Below are 19,363 nucleotides of genomic sequence, written 5' to 3'. Positions count from 1 at the left end.
CCTCCCACGATGTAACATATCTTTCAAACTCTTCCATCTTGCCATTTCCATTACAAATTCCAGCACTGTACGAAAAACCTTTCTGTGATGATGAAAATATTCTGTCTGCCCTTCCAATATTATAGCCACCCGCTACAGGGGGTTACTGAGTATTTGTAATGTGGCTAGTGTAACTGAGGAAATTCTAAATTTTACTTACTTTTAATTAATTTAAACCTCCATGCGTGGCCAGTGTCTACTAATACTGGAGAGTGAAAGGGGGGCTTTTTGTTTTCCTTGTCCTCACATCCTCTTCCCTCCTTAAATAAAGACATGTGCTTTTATCTCCTTCTTCACCACTATATGGCTTCTTCATGAATGGATCCAGAGATCCACTCAGGTTGCCAAGTTTCAGCCCAGACTCAGCAACTGCCAAAGCCAAAAGTCTCATCACCTCGGCCAACTGGAGACATGGAGGATGGATGAGTCTCCATCAGAAACTCCGCTTCCACAGTGTTCTCTCGCTCTCTCTCTGGACACAATACCTTTATTTTATTTTTGTGGTGCAGAGGATTGAATCCAGTGTCTTACATATGCCAGGTGAGCGCTCTATCACTGAGTCACGATCCCAGCCCCTTCCACAGTGTTCTTTACAGAGCTCTACCAGCTATCTTTTCTTCCTGTTTTTCTTTTGCCTATCAAAGGAAAAGGTTGGCATTGCATAACAACTATTTTTAGCATATTTCCCCTCCTGGCTACAGTTTCTTTTTACTAAGTAATCCCAGTCACTCACAAGGCTTAAACTACCACCTCCAGGCAAATGGTGTCAAGATCTGGTGTTCTTCTAACACCAAACTGTTACATAAAACTTCTGGAAATTTCCACTTGCATGTCTCTTTCACAGGCGTATGAATTTATTATGTATACAACTGAGTTCTTTATCTTCTCTCCATATTTTTTTTTAAAACTTAGTATCTCTCCCAGTGACAATACTGTGTTTTGAGCTGATCAATCCAAAAAATTGGATCTGGCCTCTTTCATCAGTGTATCACAAAGTCTAAATTATGCTGACTTGTCAACATGATATTTTCTTTCCCTACCAACTGTACTCCCTTGGAATTCTTATTATTCTTCAACTGACATACCGAAAGGCTGGTTTCCTTCCTCAGAACAGGTTTCCAGTCTGATTTAGAAAGTTAAAACCTTCTGGAATGATATAAAAGCTGCTTTAACCAGGCATGGAAGTGCACACCTTGTAATCCTAGTCACTCAGAAGACTGAGGCAGGGGGTTTGCAAATTCCAACCCAGACTCAGCAACCTGGTGAGATCCTGTCTTGAAACAAAAAATAAGAAAAGCTGGGGATGTACCTCAAAGGTAGATCACCGTGGGTTCTGTCCCTAGTACCATAAACAAGCCAAGACAAAGCAAAACAAAAACAGATGCTATGGAACTAACTTGTGATTGATGGCACCTTACTTTTTCTGATTCTCCTGGGTTCTATTCCACAGATAGTTTTTCCTCAGCTCTGTCAACGTATGTTTTTCTGGATGGTTATCCCTAATTCTGAGACCCACTGCTAAGGCAACCATATAATGTATTTTCCAAACTGGAACACTTATGAAAAGGGAAGGGTGTTATTCATATTTATACAAAGAATAAAATGGGACAGTGCTAGGAAAACTTTGGAGTTTCTTACCACACCTATTATTGACAAAAATAACATATAAAAAGTACTTTATAGACCAAGGAGTGGGATAGCTGGGTCAAATGGTGGTTCCATTCCAAGTTTTCTAAGGAATTTCCATACGACTTTACAGATTGGTTGCACCAATTTACCGACCCACTAGCAATGTACGAGTTTGCCTTTTCTCCCACATCCTCACCAACATTTATTGTCGTCTGTATTCTTGACAGCAGCCATTCTGACTGATGTGAGATGAAATCTTAGAGTAGTTCTGATTTGCATTTCTCTAATTACTAGCGATGTTGAACATTTTTTCATATATTTGTTGACCGAATGTACATCTTCTTCTGAGAAGTGTCTGTTCAACTCTTTAGCTCATTTATTGATTGGGTTGTTTGTTCTCTTGGTATCCACAGGACTTAAAATCAGCATACTTTAGTAACGCAGCCACATCAATGTTCACAGCAGCTCAGTTCTTGAATCATTTTAATCTTCATCTAAACTGTGGAAGCAACCTAGATGCCCTTCAATAGATGAATGGATGAAGAAACTGTGGTATATGTACACAATAGAATATTACTCAGCATTAAAATAGAATAAAATTATGGGATTTTCAGGCAAATGAATGGAGTTGGAGAATATGATGCTAAGCAAAGTAAGCAAATCCCAAAAAAACAAAGGCTGAATGTTGTCTGTGATAAGTGGATGCTGGTCCATAATGGGGAGAGGTGAGGCATGAGAAAAATTGAGGAACTTTGATTGGGCAAAGGGGAGAGAGGGTGCATGGGGGCAGGAAAGATGGTAGAATGAAATGGACATCATTACCCCAGGTACATGTATAACTAATTTTTTAATGGTGTGATGCTACATTGTGTACAACCATAGAAATGTAAAGTTGTGCTTCAATTGTGTATAATGAATTAAAATTCATTCTGCTGTCATATATACCTAATTTAAATAAATAAATAAATAAGTATTTTAAAAAGTACTTTGTAAACTATGTACAATAATAATAGCACCTAATATTTTTTAGAGCTAGTAAACTCAGTCACTTTGCTAAGTAATTTATGCAATTTAATTTCTATGAAATGGTTATTATTATTGTCCTCATTTTAGATGAGGAAACAAAAGGCATAGTACTAATCTGCACAACCAGTAAGAAGTTGAACTGGGATTCTTTTAAAAGAGATTGGTTGACAGTTGACTACTAATTGAGTTTGAACTCAAGGGTTCACATGTTTAATCCCCAATATGAGGTATTTAGAGGATGGAAACATATTCTGACTATTGTGTTTGAAGGAAGAGCTTTTGGAAGTGATTAAGACTGGATGAGGTCATAAAGTGTGATCCACCATGATTGGATACTGCTGGTTTTATGAAAAGAGAGAGAGAGACAGACAGACAGAAAGATAGACACACCAGAAGAAGTACATGTGTGTACTCCATTTCTTTTACCATGTGATGTTCTATACTGTGGGACTATACCATCTGGAAAGCCATCACTGGATGTGGGTCCTAGGCCTCCAGAAGTGTGAACTTATTTGAATAATTTTTTTCTTTGTAAAATTATCCTTCCACAGGTATTTTGTTATAGTAATGAAAACTGACAAATAAACCTTCTAAAACTGGTCAATGTAGTGAATCTAGAATTTTCTCTCTTTCCTGTGCTGACCATTAAACTTTTTCATATGAATTCACCTATTATCTGGCAATCTTACTCATTTTCTTTTAACTTTTCAAATTAATTTTCTCCTGAGTTCAGGAGCTGGATTTATTCTTTAACTGAATACTTGTTCTAACTGTCCATACCATAACATGAGAATCTTGTAAACTTGTTAAATACATATACATCATAGCATTTTGCACACAAATTGGCTTAAAGAATAGACTAATAGCCAGGTACAGTGGTGCACCCCTGTAATCCCAGAGGCTTGGGAAGCCAGCTTCCACAATTTAGCAAGGCCCAGAGCAACTCAGTGAGACCCTATCTCTAAGTAAAATATAAAAAACATGTTTGGGGATGTGGGTCATTGGTTAAGCACCTTGGGTTCAATCCCTGGTAGGGCTACTACTACTACTACTACTACTACTACTACTACTACTACTACTACTACTGATTAGTTTTCATGGATACAAGAAGTAGTAGAGCCAGACATGGTGGCATACACTTGCAGTCCCAGTTATTTAGAAAGCTGCAGCAGGAGGAGAGCAAGTACAAGGCTTGCCTGGGCAACTTAGTTAGATTCTGTCTCAAAATAAAAAAATTTAAAAAGGATTTGGGATATAGCTCACAGGCAGAATGCTCCTGGATTTAATTTCTCATACTACCTCTCCACCAAAGAAAAAGATTTAAAAAAATTCAGAAAATTTTTTTGTTCTTTTCAGTAGTTTTTACTTTCAATTGTTAAGACACTTTACATCTATGATCAAATTCTATACAATGTTCTAAACAGTTTTTATACATTTAAATTACCTCTGGGAATGTATAAATCACAGGATATGAAAGCAATAAAAACCTCTCATTTCTTATTCACTGTCGTATTCCCAATGATTAGTACTGTTTCTATCGTAGTAGATATTTTAGTGATTCTAGAAAGAAAAATAACTTGTTAAAAATATCACCCTTTGTTTCTGTATCAGTAGATAAATTTTTTCCTTGATGATTTTATACTGCAGTGAATTCCCATTTATTTTCCCCAACCATTCCTTCACGCTTGATTCTTATCTTATGAAAGGCAGAAATGCCCCTGGTCTTTTAAGTAACTTGACTGAGTGGGTTTGGTATTTGTAAAACACAATTGCAGTGGCAGCTACTGTGTTGAGAAAAGGAGAATGCAGGCACAATCAACTAATCTCTAGTCTGTGAGCCGTGTGCTTGCATCAAACACCTTATGGCCCAAAGCACATTTTTTATTTAGCAAGGAATATTCACTGTTCCCTCCTCCCAACACGGGAATTTCACTGGTTTCATTTCACAACCATGATGAGAATTAACCAAATGGAAACATAATATTGAAAACCTGTCCTATGAGTTTTTTTTTAATAAAATAAAACGCTTTAAAATTACTAGATGAGAAAAAAATTATCTCTAACTTTTGGACAGTATAAATTCTTTTTTAAAAATATTTTGTTAGTTTTCAATGGACCTTTATTTAATTTATTTATATGCAGTGTTGAGAGTCAAACCCAGTGCCTCACACATGCTAGGCAAGTGCTCTACCACTGAGCCACTATCCCAGCCCCCATGGACAATATAAATTCTTAATTGTGGGGCTGTTTTAAAAATGAGTAATACTATCTTCATAACTTTCCAGAATATAAATTCTAATTCTCACATAAATAACTAGTACTTCATTGCCCAAAACAAACAGCTCTTAACACTGCTCTATGATTTCTATGATACATAGAGAGTAAATAGGATGCTCGTGAGCCATTTAACCACTGACAAAACATGCCAAGTAACCAAGCTAATGAGCTTAGAACCATGCAACCCAACTGATTAATGAGAGGGATGTGAGGAATGGAAAAATAAAAGCATCCCATTTTAAATTTTAATACTTTGGTCTATGACTCAGTCACGACTGATTTTCCCTTCTGGGTAAAGCCAATTTGGTTTTATTGATTGTTTACTTATTAGTTGTTATTACCACACTTATTCTCAAGCCTTAAAGAAATAAAACACATCATCATCATGCCTAGCTCAAGGATCACAAGTGAAGTCAACTTTATTATATTATTTTTCCCATTATAGGGCTCATCTGATTGAAAAAAACAATCAGAAATGGGTTTTTCTCTTTCTTAAGAAAATGAGAAAAATGCAAAATAGGAGAAAATAGGAGATGATGGCTTTTGCAACTACCGCACAAAGATCTGTATTGGAAAACTCAACTGTGTGATAAACGATCGTTCACATCTGCCTATCTCGTTATTAGGAAACCAATTCAAAACAGCATTCAGTCAGCTTCCCAGAGCCTTGGGGGGTATTTGGAATTGTGTTTGATAGATGAGTTCAATAAATAAAGACTTGTGAGCTGCTCATAAATCATAACAAACAGAGAAATTTTTACTGAACGGGACTACACACAAGAATTGTATCTTCTTTAAAACTGCAGTCCAAGTGGCATTCAGAGTGCTTCGAATTCTCTGAGAATATGATAATAAAATCACTTGGGATTCTTTTAGGGGGGTCAGAAGGAATGTCCCATTCTGAACAAGGCAAAGAAATATAATCTTATCTACCAAGACTCACCTTTGTTTTACTCATCCAGAAAATGTTTACCAATAGTTACTTCAGAAAGCCTTTACAGTATGCTGTTGTGTTTTTAACTTGCAACCCTGTTCCCTTGATTCTGCTTATTTGATAAAACATGCCAATGGAAATTCATTTTTGTTAGCATAAAACCACTGTGAAATTATTCTGTTTCACAGAAGGTGTCTGAAGACCTTTAACTATCTGGGGTCATGGAGTGTTTTCCCTCTACAAATTGTATTTTTGTCATATTCTCCCTGCCTTGGGAATATAGTAGCTCATGCTGACCTTTGAGTGGAAAGATTGATTATGTGAGGGCACAAAGACTACAATGAGAAGAGTTTGGAGCAAACTGAATAAAACATGCTAAAGGCCCTTTCTGCAGAAAAAAAAAAATGTTGTACAGAACATAATGCACAATAACAAGGACACATTGGTATTACAGACATTGCCTTTCAGTTCTGTTTTGAGTTCTTAAAAATATTGAATATCCCCAATACAACGGACACAAACTTGACCACTACATTTATATTCTGAACTTTAAAGAAGCAAAATACTAAGATTCAAAACTTCTAGATGTAGTTTATATAGATTCTTGCTTGCAGCTGCCAACCTTCTTAGTTTCACTATTCTTTGCCTAAACAATGTTGGTAGCAAGCTCTGGATGAACCTATGGTTACAGTAAACATATATCATAAAGCATACAAAATAAAGATAATTTACAAAGCGTGCATTTGTTACCTAAAAGTGACAACCGTAAGACATAAGTGAGTGATATCATTGTGTGTGTCTTGTCTGCTCTAGAGACCTGCACTACCTCTGCTTTCCACATAACTTCCTGGGATTCACCTACCTAGGATTTCCTCCACCCAGAATCACTGTCCAATTGGGTTTACTGTTTAATTTATTGCACTTATTACTTACACAGGTAATTCTCCACTTATAATGTTCTTAAAAGATACTGACATTTGTTTTGAATGTCCATTCATGCTTTTCTACATGAAAGTAGACATAATCTATTTGTTCACAGAGAAACTCAAGTTTATATAAATTGGCTGTTTTAACACTGGTAGAAATATTCACAAATTATGAAGCAACTAAAAATCATCTCTGTCAATAATTTCTACCACTGGAGAAAATATTCAAGATATAATTTTTTTTAAAAAAAGTTTTTTTTTGTTTTGTTTTTTGCTTTTTGGTACTGGGGTTTGAACCTACGGGTGCTTTACCTCTAAGTTACATCCTCAGTCCTTTGCAGTTTGTTTTTTAAATTGTGAGACAGGGTCACATTAACTTGCTGATGTTCTCACCAAGTGGCTGAGGCTGGCCTCTAACTTGTGATCCTTCTGCCTCAGCCTTCTGAGTTGATGGAAATTTGGTGTGAGCCATTGCCCCTGGCTAAGATATTATATTTTTTTAAAAGGAAAAAAAATTGTATACATATTATAATCTAAAATACTGTTAAAATTATGTGTATATGTGATTAATATGTATTTCAAATACAGGTATACATTTTCACTTACATATCTGGGTACTATCAATTTTACTTGTTTATTCATACTTTATATATAATTATCTTCTATAATGAATATTAATTTTTTAATTGGTCAAAATAAACATTATTTTTTTAAAAAAAAATCTCCTTAGACTCACTTAAAGCCTCATTAAAATTCTTCCAATTGTTTCATGGTCCAGGACAACCTGAATGGTAAAACTCTCCTATAATGATGCTTCTTTGGTGTCTTAGTAATTACATCTCTTGAGATAGAATCTAAGATACACTTGCCTTATGTCAAACCTTCTTCTATGGAGAACAGATGTAGACAAATATATTGTTGAAAGTTGATGTGTTTGTGAATAAGCAGAGGCTGGGGGAATACAACATAAATTCATACAACTCAGATGACTCTTTCAAATGCTAGTTAATTTCCAATCAAGATGAAGACTCTGGCAAAACTTTTATAGCTAGGATTTTAGTGACAAGAATTTCAAAGAAAATAAAACATTTAGGTTTTTTCCTAGAGAAATAAGATAAACAAGGATAATAAGATAAAGCTATGTTAAAAAGATTATTTGGTTTCTTTGGATTTTTTTTGTGTGTGTATGTTGGACATACCCACAACTTCCTGTTCATATGTGCATAACTACATTCTTTTTTATTAAAATTATTCAATCATACTAATTGTATAAATTAATGAGTTTTACTGTGACATTTCTATAGATGCACATATTGTGCACAGCTACATTTCTTTATTCCAGTTTATAAAATAAGATCTTCCCCCCAACCCATTTTTCACAATCTTAGTAAAGGTCATCTCTTCTTTCTTACATAGTATTTATCACATCATCTTGACCTTTATCTTCTTACAGACTTTCTAATGTATTGATATAGAAAGCTTTTATATATACATAAAATCCACATATATAGTTCATATTATCTAGGTAGAGCTATTTATATCATTTGCAAGCAAACTGCTTCCTGGGTACAGAGCTTGGTTTTGAGTTCATGTCCTCTTATGTTTTAAGTCTCTTTCTCCCTCCTTCAGAATTGTTCTGTTTCCTATCAGAGTCTGACATGTTTTGTGGGACCAACATAGATGATGTCTGTTTGTCAGTAAATAGAAATACAACTGAAGTATTGAGAACTTTGATGTATCAATGTTAAAATATATTAAAAGAATGAATACAATCTGGAGGAATGCTTGAACACAAATTGTTTGAGCTGCGCATCAAAATAAGGTAGTGGATTAACACTGAGGGTTTACTTTAAAAATTAACACACATCGAATAATTTATTTGAATAATTAGAGTCCTTTTATCAGCTATTTGGTCAATTTGACATCCACAGGAATTAATTTAAATAGATGCTCATGCAAATAAATACTCTGAATGGGCTTTTAGTACAAATAAGTAGATTTGTCCTGTGTGTTTTAAGGAGATAGATTGATTTCATTAGCACATCAAATGAACTAGCTATCCAAATGTGCATTGGCTATATTTCACTACTTCTCTTTAAATTCTCAGCTGTTGGTTCCCAGGGACCAGCAGGTTAATACACAGACCACACTGGTCACCAAAATGGCTTTAGTGAGATACTGTCTTCACATAACTCAGGAGGTGACTGTTCAATGGACCTGCTAATTTCAATAGCTTTTTTTCTACAGTATGAAAATTCGAGTCAGAATAATACTTTTTTCCTTTTTAAGTCATAATGCTTTATTTACAGAATTTTTATTCATAAGTAGAAGAAAAGAGAAACTATAGGCAATTATTTAATATATGACCATATAATTCTTCTCAGGAACAAATAAGAGTTTGGGTATATTTAAACCTCTCCCTGCACTATAAAACATAAAAGTGTAAATGTATGGAAAAATATGAAAGTGTTTTAAAAATTTGGTTTGTAGGCATATATGACATTTCCTAAATCCTACTGTTGGAAAAGAAAAGATTGAATCTAACATTTAAGATTGCTTTGCTCACAATCCTCTGGGTTTCTAACCTTCCAGAGGTATCAATGTCTCCCTTGATCAACTCAGCTAACTTTAAAATTAAACCATAGTCCAACCTCAGTTTCCATAGAAATGCACCATTTTACAAGGTGCATCAATTAAATGGTTATCTCCTTCTATATTATGTCATATATGTTGGTAATTGCAAATGAATTTTAAGATCATTCAAATTATTTTAAAGACAGATTTCAAACAATTTGAGCAAGGTTAAAATAATTCATTCTAGTTCTGAATAAGCTTCAGTGCAATTGCAGTAAACACTGTTAATACTAGTATACTTAGGTTGCTATTACTGACATCCTTACAGATATCTAAATACATTGAATACAATTAGCTATTTTAAATTGTACTTAACAGCCATTACTATAAAATCATCTCCCAAGTTTTGACTTAACACACAAACAGAAATGACTTTAAACTAATCTGTATTTTTTTTTAAAGGTTACTTTGTTAGAATAAGATAGAACATATTCTATACAATTTAAAAGCCTTTAGACTGGAGTTTACTTATGGTCCTGAAGAGTGCATTTCCCCCTTTCAAAAACAGATTCTTCATTTTACAAAAATAATTACAGCACAGGTGTTATCTTTGACCTAATATAATATATTTGGAAGAATTCCAATAGCAGTTGACAATGTCTAAGAAATAGGAAAATACTATATGTTGCTAATAAAAAATTCTCTCTTGTATGCTTTATGTTGTCAGTAGACGTGTATTTGTACTAACATCAAACTAACATTTAGGCCAAAAATCACTTGATAGGATGATGTACTCCAACATCCTAACATAAAGCACTATCTTCCAAACAACTGGCAAGAAACTAAGATCATGAGAGTAATTGTTCATTATTAGCACATGCAATATCTGACACATGGGCATCAAACATTCCCCCTTTAACTAAACAGAAGAGAGGCTGAATGGGGGCTTTCCTGACTCATTAAATGACACCTTAACACAGAACTATAAATGCAGAAGACAATGATCCCTCCTACCTTGCTGAAGGCAAAGAAGAGTGCCTTATAGAGACAAGATGCAGGTTAGTTCTTAATTTCTTTTTCTTGAAACTCAAATATAGTTAGCAAACATACTATACAAGATATGCAAGAACTTAATTGGCAGAGGTCATTAAATTTCAAAAGCAGTGCAATCATTGTTTTTCATGATTATATTTGCACTTATTTGTACTATTCATAAAAGTTCCAATAGTAAACCTAAAGTAACTAAATTACACTAATGAATTCTACTTCCAAGGCCAAGTGCAATAATTGACCATTTCCTTATGAATTATGCATTATATAAGAACAGCAATAATAGCATTTGAGGCTGATACAAATCGACCTAAATATCTCATGACTTTACAATTTGGTTGGCTATTTGAACAAGGAATACTTCTATAGGTCTGGTTACAGAAATAAGTATACATACCCTGGTCTAACACTTCTTCTTCTTCCCGTTTTGGCTGTGGTAGTAAAGCAGTCTTATCTTTATTCTCTGTTTCTATAAAGGATCAAAGAAGTTGAGCATAAATTGGCAGCATATATTATGCACTTTGAATAGTTCATTGGAATTATCCCATTAACATAAAAATATCATTCAAGACCTTGTGTTTATTATATTATTAAGAATTTATATAGAAGAAACGCTCTAATTCACAATCTTCTCCACCCTAGCATAACTACCAATTACCAGACTTCTGACATAATAACTAGGTCAACTATTTTTTCAGTGATATATAAATGATACTAAATTTTTAAAATGTTTTAACAAAACTACTCATGTTTGTTTTTTTTTAAATTGACTCTACTAACATTCTAAGAATATGTTAAGAGATTTTAAGATATTTTCTATAAATATATTAGCATCTTAATACTCATTGCTATGCCATTTTCATTCATAAAATATCCACTAGAAAGAAATAAGGAGCTGCTCTGGCATTTTAAGATTGAATCTTCAAAACTCAATAACATCAGCATATTTCATGTAATAAAAGAAAGTGTGGGTTTTGCAACTTTAAACTAAAGGGATGACAGTCAATATGACATTTTGCAGACAAACAGTAAGTTACAAACAATTCTAAGAATGAGACCAAAAGAGCTAAGATTATTAATATCAAGATGGGATCTTTGCTTGAGGAGGTCAATTAAATAGATAATTTAAGGTATTACTGGACATGATAACCATTTTCACTGGCCAACTGTAGCACTTTTTGTTGCAATTTATAAATTCATAAATTGTCTATGACATTACTGACTATTGGAGGAATGGGATGAAGAAACTAGAAAACATGAATTAAAATGAAGAAGGGTCTACATTTATGGGATTAGCCACCAAAACTAATTTGTTTCATTACTGGCTGAGATTTATCTTTTTAACTGTTTTGATGGGGACATGCCAGAAAGGGGAGGCACATATGAAAGAGGAAATAAGAATACATATATACAAGTTGATTGAAGAAGGGAATAAAGATGATTTTAAATACTAATCATACAGTCAAGTAAGACACATATGAGAATATAATATACAAAAGCATATGCTTCTTTATGTTAAGCACCAATCTCACCTTTGTGATGCCCATGCATCATCACCATGTCGGACTTCACAGGAATTGGAATATTGGCCTCTGATGGTATAGTTCTGAATATATCTTGAGCTACATTCTGTGTACAAGTCATGAAAGAAACTGCATGCTTGGCTTCCATGTAATACATAATGTATAAGTTACACATTTCATCACTAGATGTGCCACTGTAGGCAAAAAAAAAAAGTAGATACAACAAATCAGCCATTTACATAAAATGCATTCTTAATGCAAGAAAAATGCAACCGGTAAACCTGCCAACAATGGATTAATGGTGGGGATATTGTGAGTTTGTTTTGTAGTTTTCATTAAAACCCATTAGTTTTCTTTTTTCTTTCTTTCTTTTTTTTTTTTTAAAGAGAGGAGAGAGAGGGAAAGGAGAGAGAGAGAAAGAATTTTAAAATTTATTTTTTAGTTTTCGGCGGACACAACATCTTTGTTTGTATGTGGTGCTGAGGATCGAACCCGGGCCGCATGTATGCCAGGGGAGCACGCTACCGCTTGAGCCACATCCCCAGCCTAACCCATTAGTTTTCAACATCAGAAGCACAGTGTCAAAGGCATATTTTCACCTAACAATGTAGAATCAGTCTGTATATAAACAGGGATATTAGCCAACAACACAGATGGAAATGATTTTTCAGTAGTTGAGATATATTTTCTTTTCTCTTCTAAATCCTTTTATTTTTCAGTTCTTTTCTGTTTGATATAACGCTTAGACTGGGCAGTTCCTTTTCTCTTAAACAATCACATATTTAGGGGCTGGGGATGTGGCTCAAGCGGTAGTGCGCTTGCCTGGCATACATGCGGCCTGTCTATCCTCAGCACCACATAAGAAACAAAGATGTTGTGCCTGCCGAAAACTAAGAAATAAATGTTAAAATTCTCTCTCTTTAAAAAAAAAACAACAAAAAACAATCACATATTTACTTAATGGTAACATTTAAAATATGTCAACAGAAATATATTACTTATAAGTCTTTTAAAAATGGCTTTTCTACTTAAGACCAAGAGTTTTGAACCATATTTTTGGTTAAGTGCCTCCTTTTTAATGGTGAGATGAACTGAGAATCATGTACCACACACTAAGATGTCATGATATATGATGTCACAACTAGAATGCTACCACAGGGAAGAAGAGAACACCTCAGAAATGATTCAGAATGAAAGCAACACTAATCTTTTCTCTCAGACCTGACTGGGGTAATGCTACAGAGTGGAATGATTCAGTGTTAAAAATAGATTTCAAAATGGTGTGGATGTTTCCAAGAAAAAAATTCCAAGTGGTACAAATAATAACTCACAGCTTACAAAGCATGTTCTCTTCTTCAGTTCACATGGGCTACTTCGTATTTTAGTCTCTTTACTGTTATTAAGAAGAAATGGCTCAGTATACCTTTAGAACACTTTTACAGAGCAAAGGAATATTTCCTGTTTGCTATTAGTTCTGACAGCTTTTAGCAAGCTTATACAAATAAAAAACAAGCTATGAGGTGGATTATTTGCTCTACAGAAATACATCAGTGTTGACTTTTCCAACAATGTCATGCAGCACTCACTTCTCCATAGCAACAGTAATGACATCAGCAAGAGAAAGAAAAAAAAAAAGTCTTTTCCAAGCAAGGATTTGATTTCTCTAAGCTTCGAAAATGTAGAGCCCCCAAGAGACCTCAGGAAAGAGCCCCTGTCATGAGAAGCTCTGTTTATGCTTTAGAAATCATTTGGCTTCTCACTCTCTGAATCTGATACCTGTCACTGTAATTGCCTCTCCCATGAAATATAAGCAAATAATGAAGTGCAACCCCAAACAAACACATGTTCATTACACATATCTTCCTGGTGTCAAAACACCATTCCTAAGACTCACATTTTAACAGTTTTAGAGTGGGTCAGAAAATTATGTGCTATAAAAGGAATGTCTGGTGCCAAAATAATAACCTGGAGGTTCCCCCTATACTATCCTTCCCCTCCCTGTTCAAAAGGAGGAAGTATACAGGAGACCAAGGAGAAAAAGGAATTCAAAATGTGGCTCTTGCTTAGAAACGGCATCCTCTTGCACAGAGGAAAAGCAAAAAACAATCATTTAAAAACAAATTAATGACAGGAAAAATTTTAGTAAATTCATATGTGAATACTTGAAACTTGTAACTAATCCATGGACAAATCTTCATATAGCTTCTCTGTTTAGAAACAGCAGTGCTCATGCTATCACAGGGATGGTACACACACCCACAGCAGCACAGGTAATACAACCAGTATTCAGAGCTCTTTCCCTATTGTTAAAACAACAGAACAAAAGAAAATTAAAAAATTTAATTGCTGGTCTAAATGTTGTTGGCCAACTGGGCCAGAGTGTCTTCTGTTTTATAAATTTATTCTGTGAACTATTATGTTTTCATAAAATACAAAAAATTGCACTATGATACTTATGATTTAACTCTTAACTATGTAGGAGTATGTATAATCCTAGCACTGGTTAGAAATTACCAACCAAAAGTGGTTCTTTAATACTTTGTAGATGCATGTAAAACATCTACTTTTGGATAACAAGCATCACACAATAGACCTAGGTGTGTGCATGTAGTCTAGTTACATAGAACTATCCAAATGCCATAGATATGCATACAGATGTATATGTAGGAATTTAACAGGCTTTATATATAGACAAACATATATTAAATCTAATTATATTATTTTAATCCATCCATCCAAATATACATTTAAATTTTCAGAAAACATCTGTTAGAAATTTTCAAAGCAACTAATATCATAGATTTTTAAATAACTAAATAGACTATCTTAATATATATTCCCAACATATAATTTTAGTGTTTCTAAACTTGTTACATGTCTATTTGGAGGACTTGTTTTTAGTATGCATCTTAAAAGAAATTGTACTGAAAGAGTTCATTTCAAATAAGTAAAAGGTAATCAATTAGAGAACAAAGAACTAAACTGTAAAATGTGTGCTAAGTGAAATTATCAGCCAAAGTAATGATCAGGGAAATAATTTACTAAGTCATTTATTCACTGCAATCATTATCAAATCAGTGAACACCAGGTTTTTTTTTTTAAAGAAAATTATAGAGGGTGATAATAAGGTAGAATATGACATAAAAAGTGGCATAAATTTGGAATAATTTAAAAAGTAATATTGGAGACAAAGACAGTAATTACTATTTTAGAAATAATGAATATCAAGACACAAGATTACATGTTTGAAAAATGCAGTTAACTACCCCAAAAAGAAAGCTGTAACTTTTTAAATAACATAACAATTTGTCCTCTATGACTGATCATCAAACTTTATTATTTTCATTAGTGAATTTGAGAAAACAAAAAATAAAAATATAAGCTAATGCTCCAAGTTACTTCCTGAAAAGTGAATTATCTTGCCACTTATTAAATCATTTTTTGAGAAAAAATTATACATATATATGTGAAAGTATACAGATATGTAAATGCTTGCATCCACACATATACATACAGACAATAGACTAATTCAATTACACTTACATATTATGTGTTAACTATACAGACATAAATATGTTCATTGCTAAACATTTTTGATTTGGTGAGAGATCCTAATCAGTTCATCAATATAGTTCATTTGAGATATTGATACATTGATACAAAATTGAGTTACTCAAATAAGCTAGGAATCTTTGATTTCAAAGAAAAATTTCACAGAATGAGCTGACCATAAAGAAAGGAGTCTTGCTTTATTCCTTCCTATCTGTGATTGGACTTGTAGTCAAGGTAACTCTGAGCTCCTATCTGACACAGAAACTATTATATGTTAAAACTGTGAAGATTCAAATCATCCTGAGTATCAGCATCATAGTTTGCCAATTTTATTCCACATTCATCTTTCTTTTACCAAAAAACAAAAACAAAAAAGACTTGCACTTTCAGCCTTTCACTTTCTGTATTTATTAGGGGGATTTTTGACACACACATCCTTATTTTTCACAGAGCTCAACATATGCAATTCAAGTCTGCCAATCTGAATGATCTACAGAAGCAGGGAGGCAGGCATGTTCCCAGGTCTGTCTTGGCTCCACCGCCTGGTCCTTTTAACATCCCTCAATGTCAATGTGACTCTTTGAAATAATGACTGCAGACATCATCTGTATCCCAATATTGCAGTATGGAATTCTTTCATGCTCTTCACAACAAAGTGCTTATGTGATAACCTCCTCTTTTATACTGGCTTAATATAAAGCTTCAAGTCCAACACAGTGTGATGAGCCCCCAAATAATAAAATTTTAAAAATACATGTTAAATGAGAGAAGGATGAATGACTTTGCTTAATAAATGTCTGCAACTTATTATGACATAATATATTATCTCTAAAATATTACATTGATGAATAATGAGTTAGGTACTTTCTATAGTATTTCTGAAAAATATTTATATCTGCATTTATGTACTTTCTATAGTATTTCTGAAAAATATTTATATCTGCATATCAATCAATTTACTGATATCTATCAGGGTTCTATAGGAGGTTTTATAAAAATAATTATTTTCTATTACAAAGGTACTTAATAGTTATTTAGGAGAGTACCAAGTAGTCTGAAATGTATCACTTTGAAGTCTCCAAATGGCTGTGTATCAGGCTTGGGATGTAGGTTGTAGCACTTTATTAATTTAATGAGTCCCTTGCCCCTAGCCAAGCTCCTAATCAACAGAGGCAGGCTTCAATATAACCAAAACAGGTAATATTAATTTTATTACCTGAAAAATTTAAAGAAAAATGTTTTATAAATATGGTACCTTTAAACTTATACATTAAGGAGTTATTATTTATCATATAGTTTTATCTTTGCATATAATGTACATCAAAATGTTGATTAACATACTATTTGGTATACATAAATATATTTTAGACATTGTCATATTCTTTCAAGTTCATATTCTCATGAAATGATCCATTTTAAATGAAAAGTATAACCAAAATAATTGACTAAATAGGTAAATACTATCTATTTATTCCAAGAATTAATTTGAAATTTCAGTCTATAAACTTTTAGGCTGACTAGCTGACTTAATTAGCTTAATTGGTTGACTTAATTAAATTCTTTCTTTTTGTTTAAACTTGACTAAACATTCGAAATGAATTTAGAGAAGCATCATATTGAATATAAAATATGTAGTGCAGTCAGGCACAAAATATTGCTCCTTCACAGATTAATTAGTACTGTAATCACTATATACTTAGTGCAATGTATTTGTTTAAGATATGCTATTCATATTTACTATTTTAAAAGAAATATATTTGGACAATGCATTTTACCACTAAGTATAGTTACTAATATATCTTGTGTTAAATTCACCTATTTGGAACTAAGTGTTTCAGGCTCTGAGCTCAAACCTGTGTCCAGTAGGAGTGCATGTGATGTATGTGGGGTAGAGGTGGAGGTGGAGATGGAGATGGAAGTGGAGGTGGAGATGTGGGAGAGGAAAATATGGAAATTGTTAGAGAGTATCATTTAATTTAATAGAAAACAAAATATTTCTGTTCTTTTTCTTTGTTTCTTTCTTTCTTTTTTGTTGATTACATTATCAACTGTGACCCTGTAGTACCCTTTGGATGTTGTACCTATTATTTTGCAGACTAGAGATGTATTACTGCTATTACTTTTCTAAAACTAAAAAGCAGATTAAATGCTATAATTATTCTGCATTGTTATAAGAGTTGTTATTCATGTCTAAATTCATTCAAACTTGTCTTATAGCTTATCATTATATTTGGAAAAAAACTGCTTTTGTAGTATGAATTAAATATTCAGAATATGGACTCACCCAATAATTTCCTATAATTCCTTTCAATTTCATTTATATTACAAAATGTGTTTTTCCTTTAGTCCACATGAGATTTATACAAAGCTAGAGTAGTAGAGTCGTTTTAGGGCATTATTCTAATACAAACTCACATTTTAAAGAAGACTAGAATTATTCTAGACTCATCAAAATGAAAGAGCCCTCTAGAGATCACTTTGGCCTCCCATCCTGGTATTATAACAAGTCATTAATTTCTCTGGCTAATATTACCTCGAAGAGAAAATGCAAAAAATTGAATCTGGCCAAGATGATAAGCTTCCTAAAATTGTAATTTTTGCCTTTGGCCAAACAAACAAAAAAATCTACTTTTTTGCACACTTATAAACTAATACACATAATGTTTTGAAGGAGATTTCATTACTACTTCACTTACTTATTTCAAAGGTGAATAAAATAACCAATGGCATTTAGGTAAGATGTCTGTGGAATTACACTAACATAAAATAGAGAAAGCTGATCAATACCCTCCATATCATTTTACCTCAGGAATTTAAACACTGCCAAGAAGTGAACTCTCAGATTCCACCTTTCAAATCTCATTATGTCTACTTTGTCAACCCTTTCCTTACACTCACCTTTTCTGGAACCTAATAATTACATTGCTTTCTTCAAGTCTCTTTCCAAATTTATCAAATTTATCCAAAAGCAAAGCTGTTGGAAAACATCTTGTTTAATATAAATTGAGAATGTTTTTCTCTTTGTTCTATATTTTGCTTTAAAATTGGTGCTTATTAAAATAAAAATCTTTTGTAGTGACCTAAAATTCTTTTCATCCTTTCATTAAATGTTCCCTTTTCAACCTGCATCAGCAACTTTTCCATTTTCCCTTACAACCACCAGTTAGTGCTGTTGTAAGAATCATCTTCAGTGCATTTAATCCAAATTTTCAGATCCCTACTGTCTGTAACTTCTCTCTGATCAAGAGATAAATGGTTTAAAACTCCACTTCCCAGTGGTCTCAGTAAATACCTCAAAACAGAGTGTAACACAGAGAGGAGATTCATTGATGCTTTTCCAACAAAAAGCATAATAAGAAACTTTCTCTTTCATTTTTTAATCTTTTATCTATTTATCTTTTTTGAAAGAGTTCACAGTGCTTTGAAAATTTTACTTAGTGTTATAAAGCGTAATTATTTCAAGGAAGCTTGGCATTTGAGAATTGCATTTTGAAAATTATTTGATCTCCCCCTTTTGGAAGTGCTGCATATTATTATCCTAAAAAACTGGAACTTATAGAATATTCAGAAATTTTAACAGGCAGAAGAAAACATGTTTCTGAGTATTTTATGATTATGACTAAACAGAAAACTTATTTTCCTAAAAGAAAACCTTTCATAATCATGATATTTTCTTCATTTTTATGTGTCTGAAGAAGTAATATATGGTTTTCTAACTATATAATGGAGAGGCATGATGTTGAGGAGCTTAATGAAGTAGAAATAATAAAAGCACATAAAAATAGGCATGTTCTGGGGGTTATCCAAATTGATGAATTTTAATGATAAAATAC

General features: G+C 33.2%; 1 protein-coding gene across 6 annotated transcripts in view; it reads right to left on the bottom strand.

Annotated features, from left to right (window-relative positions):
• Positions 1-19,363, bottom strand: part of Pam (peptidylglycine alpha-amidating monooxygenase) — a 177,609-nt gene that overhangs the window by 50,363 nt on the left and 107,883 nt on the right. For all 6 annotated transcript variants that reach the window (XM_021726890.3, XM_013358992.4, XM_040272976.2 and 3 more), the window contains exons 12-13: positions 11,988-12,172; positions 10,853-10,924 (exon numbers count right to left, since the gene is read on the bottom strand). In XM_021726890.3, the coding sequence (XP_021582565.1) occupies positions 10,853-10,924; positions 11,988-12,172 (257 nt within the window). The remainder of the gene's footprint in view (positions 1-10,852; positions 10,925-11,987; positions 12,173-19,363) is intronic.

The sequence above is a fragment of the Ictidomys tridecemlineatus genome, chromosome 1 (genome assembly GCF_052094955.1).
Source record: "Ictidomys tridecemlineatus isolate mIctTri1 chromosome 1, mIctTri1.hap1, whole genome shotgun sequence".
NCBI classification, from domain to species: domain Eukaryota; kingdom Metazoa; phylum Chordata; class Mammalia; order Rodentia; family Sciuridae; genus Ictidomys; species Ictidomys tridecemlineatus.
This window is presented reverse-complemented; position numbering and strand designations above follow the sequence as displayed.